General features: G+C 35.2%; 1 protein-coding gene across 1 annotated transcript in view; it reads left to right on the top strand.

The window, feature by feature from the left end:
* The window catches only part of LOC102581088 (protein phosphatase 2C 70), a 14,679-nt gene extending 7,209 nt beyond the window's left edge, over window positions 1-7,470 (top strand). Inside the window, exons 6-13 of the mRNA XM_006349155.2 lie at window positions 1,844-1,984; window positions 2,063-2,124; window positions 2,510-2,645; window positions 3,606-3,700; window positions 6,077-6,192; window positions 6,277-6,406; window positions 7,102-7,156; window positions 7,236-7,470. Of these exons, the coding sequence (XP_006349217.1) occupies window positions 1,844-1,984; window positions 2,063-2,124; window positions 2,510-2,645; window positions 3,606-3,700; window positions 6,077-6,192; window positions 6,277-6,406; window positions 7,102-7,156; window positions 7,236-7,397 (897 nt within the window). The 3' untranslated portion in view covers window positions 7,398-7,470. The remainder of the gene's footprint in view (window positions 1-1,843; window positions 1,985-2,062; window positions 2,125-2,509; window positions 2,646-3,605; window positions 3,701-6,076; window positions 6,193-6,276; window positions 6,407-7,101; window positions 7,157-7,235) is intronic.
* The last annotated feature ends 1,522 nt before the right edge of the window (window positions 7,471-8,992 follow it).

Raw genomic sequence — 8,992 nt, 5'->3', positions numbered from 1 at the left:
AGGGGTGGCAGGAGGGGGGTATGATCAAGGGGTGAGGGTTAGGGGGATTGGGTGGGTGGAGAGGAGGCAATAAACTTGGAATGCACTTACACGATTTGTTTTCCCTACTTCCATTTGGGAAGTCATTTTCCTCATTTTAAGGAACTTGTTTGCCTAGAGAAAATGTTTGGAACCATACTTAGGAAAATTGGAAAGCATTTGCTAGAAAATGTTCCCTCTGTACCTACCAAACACACCGTAAGAGTCTTCTCATAAGCACTAGTCTTCTTTTTGTTATCACATCTACCGATTTCAACTTCCATTGTTTTCTAGATTTTGCGATCTGCCTGTATTTAGAGAAAACCTAAATATATTGAGATAATTCTTTCCATGTGATTTTAGGTCTAACTCTTCCTCCTTTTACACCTTCAATCATCTTTTCACATGTAAGAACCCGTGTGCATCTAGAGGCCTACGTAACATGTGGCTGAACCAGCTCAAGAATTTTCCCATTTATATGTGTTGGTTGCACCTTATATGGATGTGATCATTTATGATCTTATCTAATCTTGTATGACCGCATATCCATCTGAGTATTCGCATCTCTGCAACACTCATCTTGTGGATATAATGAGCTTAAGATCCCCAACATTCACTCTTCCTATCACCTAATACTTCTGAGACACATATCAAGCATCCTACTTTAATCTTATGTGTAACATCTTTATCTATCGTTCCATTCTTTAGGAACATTGAACCTAGAAAACTAATATATCTACATTTAGCTACCTCAATATTTGTCTCACCTCAACTTCACTCTTATCTCGCTGGCTAAACTTGTAGTGTCTGTGTCTGTCTTACTCTTACTTATCCTAGTGGTCAAAAAGGTGCAGTCACAGCCTTGGAACCAAGGTTTTAATCCCAGCAGAGGCGACACTAGTTGAATTTTTTTGCATTTGCTCAAGTCTTGGTTCACATAGTTATCATTGCTGAGAGGTAGCAGATATCCATTGAGTTACTCGAGGTGTGTGCAAATGCTGACGTGGATATCACTGTTTATCCAAAAAATGTTTTGTAATATGTATATGTTCTTTGTTAAAAAGCAATATCTAGTATTTCCAGAAAGTTGATTGTACTGTATGGCCTATAGAGGAATAAAAGCCCGACTGAATGAAACAAATGAGTTAAGGATAGAACGAGAAGGAGTGATTCCTAACAAGTTTAACCAACTTCCTTGCAGGAAGATTCACCTACTGACATTTTGGAGAGTGAACCCATCCTCTTTTGACTTCAGTTGATATTTTAAGATTCTAGCTTCTTTTTTTGGATGTCTTTTTACACAGCTCAAAATTTACTTGTTTTATTATCAAAAATGTAAATTGTTCAATACCAATTATAAAAAAGAAATCATTCAATACCTAAATCTAGACCAAAGTTAGTCGGGTTTGCCCTTGTAACCCATTTTAGTTCTTTTGGATGGGGAGGAAGTAGTAGGAAGATGAATAATATTCTGGTATAGTATGTGTTTACAATTGTATAGACTTAAGAGTGTCAATGAGCAACCGTGATTCTTCAAGCCACCTACTGTTAATATTTGGGTGGAAAACCTAGTGTATTGGAGTTACCTGTTCAAAAAAAAAAAACTAGTATATTGGAGTGAATTAATCATGAAATGCTTAATTTAAGTCATTAAACTGTTTAAATGGGTGGCATTTCAGAAAAGTTTACATGTCTCCCAGAAAAACCAAAATAGAAAATTGGTGATAAGTACCTTAAAAAAAGGGTAACAAATGTGACAAATAATTAGTGTTTGATTGCAGGCGTGTATGTAGGTGCTAATTGTCATGTGATATTTTGATTCCAGGTACATATTAGATCCCAAAATGATCAGGTCCCATTTGGGATTGGTATAGCATCAGATGCCATGGCCGTACGTCGAGGAGGAAAGAAGCTGCCTATGGAAGATGTTTGCTATTACCATTGGCCTCTTCCGGGAACGGATAAGGTTTTACAATTGGAAGGTTTATATTGTTTTTCTGGCAAAAATGTAATGACCAAAAGATTTGTATATTTGACATTGTAGTTTGGATTGTTTGGGATATGCGACGGACACGGAGGAGCAGATGCTGCGGCATCTGTCAGCAAGTGAGTTATAATCGCTATGTTATGTAATATTTATATAAAAAAGCCAGTACGTTAGGCAGCTCCACCACTAAAATTAAAAGGTAATCTTGACACAGATCATGCATGATATTTTCATCATTTACCAGTCACAAAGCAATTTTGATTTTCTGCCAATGATATAAGCTGTAATTTTCTTGGATTATGGAGAAAATGTGTTGCAAAATATTCTATATTCTGGATGATAGCACATCTTCTTTAGTCATTGAAATTAAGGAATGAACTTTAAAAATTAAATCTTTAGTTGAATTTCCTGAATGCATTGCTATTTGGTCTTTGCTAGTTCGTAAATTCTTCATCACTCCTGTGTGCTAATTTTATCTTTGTGGTTTTTGTTGTCCTTATACAGAATAATGCCTCAGATGGTTGCTAGCATCCTGTCAGATTCATATAGAAGGGAGAGGGTATTATCACAATCTGATGCTTCAGATGTTCTTAGAGAGGCGTTCTCTCAAACGGAAGCAAGTATAGACCACCACTATGAGGTTTTTACCTAGACTTAATTTGTAAATCTTATATGCATTATTCACCTGATTAAAGCTTTATCTCTTGGTGTGTTGCAAGTATGTAAGTTAGGGGTGCGCATCGGTCGGTTCGGTTCGGTTTTAGGTGTTATTGGTTCGGTTTATCGGTTTTCGGTTTGTAAATACTTCAAACCGATAACCAAACCAATAACATATTTCTTATCGGTTTTTGGTTAATCGGTTTATGGTACTTAACGGTTCGGTTTTCGGTTTAACCAATAAAAAAATACTCATATATATTATATACACGATAAGGAAATTTTCAAATAAACCATATGATTTTTCTAGCATTTGGCATGAAAGTAATAATCATAAAAGTAACAATCATTTTTCTTGCAAGTTTAGACACTAGACACATTCAAAGGAAAAAGTGTGAAAGTAACAATCGTTTAACCATTAACAATAAATAGTCTTATTGGGTTATCGGTTTAACCATTAGCAAAAATCATAAAATCGGAAACCGAACCAATAACCCAATATTAACAATAAGACTAGTAAATTTAGTATAGTCTTATTGGGTTATCGGTTTAACCATTAACAAAAATTATAAAACCGGAAACCGAACCAATAACCCAATAAATTTTTTTGCAAAACCGTTTAAAAACCGTTAGCCCAATAACCCAATATCAATAAACCAATAGTGTTTTTTTCGGTTCGGTTTATTGGTTAAATCGGTTTTTGCACACCCCTAATGTAAGTTGTGTCTCTGTGTGTATCAAGTTATTTATATGCATTATCCATGTGCTGGTGCAGATTTCCCTTGTTCTCATGTTTCTTGCCTTAATTATTTGATTATTGAGTTCATGCTGCACATCAGTGTTAGACTTACATGCTCTTACTTTGGAGGAGCGAAAGCTTTTATAGGTTTTAGTTTGTTAGATTTTACTAACATTTTCCTTATTGCTTCAACAAATCTGTCAGGGATGTACTGCAACAGTGCTTCTGGTTTGGTCTGATGGTGATGGGAATTTTTATGCGCAATGTGCAAACGTTGGAGATTCAGCTTGTGTTGTAAAGTGCGTCAATCACACTTCCATCAGTAATTTCATTTGTTAACTATTAAATACATGGCTGCATTTCACTATGGCATTTGGCTGCTTTTGATGTTCTTCATTCTTGTCTTGTATTTGATAATGATCTTATTTTCTTGCATGGTCTGTTGCCAGCCTTTTTGTTTAAATACCCCTTCTGTTGGAAAACTCCTCAGATTTATCCATCTGTAGTGTAATGTTCTTTGAATAGTTAGTATAATTTTTTATTAATACTCTAATCCAATGCTAAGATATATTGGTTGGTTTGTCTTGGGGTGGGGTGGGGAGACTGAATGTGGTTGAGACATAGGAATAACAACCTGGAGATTGCATATTTGAATCCCAGCTACAACATTCAATGTGAGTGTCAGCTCATCTGCTCCATGCCCCCATCTTTCGTGTGCAGATTTACTATTTGGCTGCCCCACAATTAGTTGAAGGTGGATGTAATTGAACACTGTCACTAAAAATAAAGATACACTGGTCCGCAGATAAAGTAGTTGTGCAAATACTGTCTTAGGTCTGGATTGTCCGCGTATGTTGTACTTACTTGCTAAGGAAGTCATTTGTACTATTTTCTATAGTTATCATAGTTTTATCTCCTCAATTGCTCTGTTCAGATGATTAGAACTTCAAACTATTATTGGAGGTGGCAAAAGGTGGAGGATTTGTGGCTTAGGTCACAGGTTCAAGCCCCACACCATGCAAAGTGAAGCCCGGTATTTAAGTGGAGAAGGGTAGAGGGGCGGGCCCATTATCCACCGAGTTTAGAAGGCTGTGATTGGTCCAAAGGGCGGGTCACAGACGGATTTCTCGGTTATCAAAAAAAAAAAAAAAAGAACTTCAAACTATTATATCCAATTTTTGAGATTTATGCCTTGAATTGGTATGATGTAACTTTTTTTCATCAAGAAAATAACTAATATCTATAGGTGGTGAAGTTCGCTCCCAGCTTTAATAGTTTGCAATGTTACGAGAACATAAACCAATTTTCTGTTAATATGTTGTAGTTCTAACTTGGCCTTATGATTGGAATATGTTGTTTGGAAAATTTCTTCATAAATTGTTGTGAGACCAAAATATAAGTGTAGATATTGGGCCTTTATAGCCCAACATATTCATCAAATGATTGTCGTAAAAATGCGGATGTGAAAATGGGCGTACAATCATACAAGATTAGATGATCTCATCTGACAAAAGGTGTATACAACATGCATAGAGGATTAAATAGGAATAGTATGGGTAAATGGTTTCACCATGCCCTATATGAACGTTAAAGCGCAAGAAAACTACACAATTTGAACAAAGAATCTACACATACAGTACCAGCTAATTAGGGTTAAGATTTAATGGTTGTTTCTTGCATGGAATCCACTTTTCTCATGAGAATTTTTACTGTTATGACACTTTTATGTTAACTTAGTGTTAAATTAGGTCTTAGGCCTAATTCACACCCCAATAGCTAGCTCAAAGGGAGGAGGATTGCTCAAGCCTTATAAGGAGTCCATCCATCTCATTAACCACCAATGTGGGAATTTTGTCATTCTGTGACACCCCACCTCACGCCCAATGCTTAGCATTTGGTGCGTAGGCAATTTTGATTTTTGGGGCTCCAACATTGGGTGAGATGGGCCCTGCTCTGATACCATGTTAAATTAGGTCTTAGGCCTAACTCACATCCCAAAAGCTAGCTCCAAGGGAGAAGGATTGCCCAAGCCTTATAAGGAGTCCACCTATCTCATGAACCACCAATGTGAGACTTTTGTCATTCTTTGACACTTAGGGCTACGTCCCATGGTGTGGTCTAGCGATCAATAAAGCTGGAAGGAAGAGTATGGGAGATCAGAGTTTGAATCCCAACAAAGGAAATATTAATAAAACTACCTTTTTAATTATTTTTTTATAAAACTAGTTGATTTTCCCCCCATCTGCCTATGTTTTGGTGGGTATATTTACCTGATATCTGTATTGGTATAAGTAGACGTGTAAATAAATTGGCACGAGCAACATTGTTATAGAAGACATTGTTAGTTTAGAGATAGTGTGCAATTTAGAGAACCTCTACCTTTAGAGCATCACTCTTTACCTTATAAAACAGATTTTTAGTATTAGAATAAATAGGTCCAAATAAACCGCACGGATGACTAGAAATTATATGGCTGATCCAACTAGTTTAGGATTAGTATTTGATTGATTGATAGTACATATTTGTAGGTACTAGGCCGTAGTGATATGTTACATGTGCTACAAGTTTTCTTGATGCCATACCTTGTCAACTCATTCCACAGAAGGTGGAGGAATTTAGAGACATATGTAGTATAACTTGGCTTAAACTCTTTGTTCTGTTTTTGTTTGAGTCAGTATTGACGGGAAGCAGACAAAAATGACTGAAGATCACAGAATAACTAGTCACTCTGAAAGGCTGCGTATCCAAGCAACAGGGGAGCCTTTAAAAGATGGGGAAACGAGACTATGTGGTGAGTAGAATCTTTTGTTTCTGTTGTGCTTGTATCCCCTGTATATTAATTCAACCAGCAACTGATTTGCTTGCTCTTAACTAGGTTTAAACCTTGCTCGTATGCTCGGAGACAAATTTCTTAAACAGCAAGATGTTCGCTTCAGTTCAGAACCTTATATTAGTCAAGTTGTGTACATACATCAAGCTAGCAAAGGATTCGCACTGTTAGCTAGGTAATTTGATGTCATCTCATGTATTGCTACAGAGCTGTTTCTTTCTCCCTTTAATCCTGATTTTCCTTCTCATTTTCCCATCCACCCTCTACTGAAATTAAAGGAAAAAAATTGAACTGTCCAGTAGGTTTTCCTTCATCATGTTATCTGTTTTATATGTTTTGCCTTGACATGCTTGTGTCTAATGGGATAGGACATCGATAAGTGAATTTCTTCCAGATTCCTCAAAACCTGCTAAAGATTAGTAAAAGGAACTGCACCTACCTATATCAGATACTCACACCCTTATTTTGATACCTACAGCATAATCCAAGTAGTAGTCCTGCATTTACCGTAGATACTGATATTATATTTGGTTTCCGTTTTATCCAGTATGGCCCAATATTAGGTATACCCAGTGTTAGAAATCATAGCAGAGTTGCACCCAAGGTTGTCACCTAGTGGTCAATGAAGTGGCTAAGAACCATGAAGTCTCAGGTTCAAATCCTAGCGGTGACAAATAAACACTAGGTGATTTGTCCTAGCTTTGGTACCTAGAGTTACTTGGTACCTGTTGCTGGTGGGAGGTGATAGGTATCCCATGGAATTAGTCGAGGTGCATGTAAGCTGGTCCGAACACCGCGGTTATCTCATTTGCTGTTCTGCTATGCTTGACGTCGTTTGGCTTAAAACTTGCTTTAACTTTGTTCTTCCAGTGATGGCTTCTGGGATGTTATTAATGTTAAGAAGGCAATTCAACTAGTCCAACAGGTATATAAAACATTTTGGTGGTTCCTGCATATAATATTCTTATCAAATTTATAGCTTAACCAATGTTCAAAAATTGCAGGCAAAGGAGAGAATCTCAACAGAGGAAGAAATTTCTGCAGAGAAAATAGCAAATTCTTTGTTGAGCGAGGCCAGAACATTGCGTACAAAAGACAACACTTCAATAATTTTCTTAGATTTCGACAACGCCCATAGAATTCTTTCTTGTAAACTTGATTCATAGGATTTACTTCATATCTCTAGTATTTTACAGTGATAATAAATATATGGTTTATTATCTTTTTAAAAAAATGAAATTTTTTTTATTGAAGATTAGTTCTCTGATTTTTTTTCTTTTCGATCTAACCTTATGTTAATATTTATGTAATTCTCAGCTCTGTAGTCTGTACATTCTCAAACTTCAACAATGGTGATCCTTATTTATTTCGATCAGATAGAAAGATAAATATGAATATTTTTGGATCCAAATGCCAGTTTGCAGATTCTGTATAACTTGAAAGAGTAGTTTCAGGGTCAAATGTATAGAGTGAAAAGCAAACTTTTAACAATTTTCAAATATCATTTTCACTCTGAAAACAAAAAAAAAAAAAAACTTTTTAAGAATCTCACAATGAAACATGATTAGATGTCCAGCGTTTTAAAATTTATTAGACTACTTTTTAATGTAGAAGAAATAGAACTCATAGGGGTTGTTTGGTACGTAGGATGAGATGAGCAAGGTGAGATTATTTCTATTCCCCCTTCTATATGTGACATTTCCCCCAAGGTGATATTATTTCTATTCCCCTTCTATATTTGATGATATTTCCCCCATTGTTTTAGTACAAATAGTGGGATATTATTTAAATTTTTTATGAGATTAGTGTCCTTATCTTATGTACCAAACAACTCTGCGATGTTAACAATTTTGATTGGAAAATAAATATTTTGGTCGTTGAGTTATGACGTTACTTATCGAGCCAAAGTGTCTTTCGTAAACAACCTCTCTATCTCCACCACCAGACAGGGTGAGGTCTGGGTATACTCTACCCTCCTCAGACTCTACTCATGGGATTTCATTGGGCACGTATTATTGAGTTATGATGTTTTGGTCGATATTTTTCTCTGTTATGTATATTTAGCCTTTAATTAACTTAAATGTGTCATTTTGGTCTTTGAACCTATTAAACTTAACGGAGGTTAAATGTACATATTCAGATTAATTGAAGGTAAAATAAACTAAATAATACAGGATCAAAATTGAAATCATGAGATGGAGTTGAAGTTTTGTTTGGACATGCAATATGAAATTTTTGTGTTGTATATTTTCTCATTAAACACAAGAATCTCATAAGTTGTAAAACTATTAAAATAGTCTCAATTATTTATTCAATCTTACCAAATAAACAAAAACTTATAAAAATCGCATAATAAATTATTACAAATCATTGTGGTTAGTTTTGTTCACTCAATATAGATGGAAAATAATTTTTTATTAAACATTAAGGGTGTGTTTGGTATGAAGGAAAATGTTTTCCTGGAAAACAAGTACATTTTTGACTTATTTTCTCATGTTTGGTTGGTGAGTAGAAAATATTTTCCGAAAAAGATTTTTAGTGTTTGATTTATGAATAAAAAATATTTTTGAGAAAATATCTTTTATATTTACTAGAGAGTAGAAAATAATTTTTGAATTGAATTTTTTTTTTAAAAAATGAACTTAATTTTTTTTTTGGGGTGGGGTGGGGCTGGCGCAGGGGGGTAGGTGTGAGATGGGTTGTAAAAATAATAAAAAATTGAAATTAAAAATATTTTTTAAAAAACAAACTAATATTGTTT

This window comes from Solanum tuberosum, unplaced genomic scaffold (genome assembly GCF_000226075.1).
Source record: "Solanum tuberosum cultivar DM 1-3 516 R44 unplaced genomic scaffold, SolTub_3.0 scf00104, whole genome shotgun sequence".
Lineage (NCBI taxonomy): Eukaryota > Viridiplantae > Streptophyta > Magnoliopsida > Solanales > Solanaceae > Solanum > Solanum tuberosum.
The sequence above is the reverse complement of the archived record's forward strand: the minus strand, read 5'-3'. Positions and strand labels throughout refer to the sequence as shown.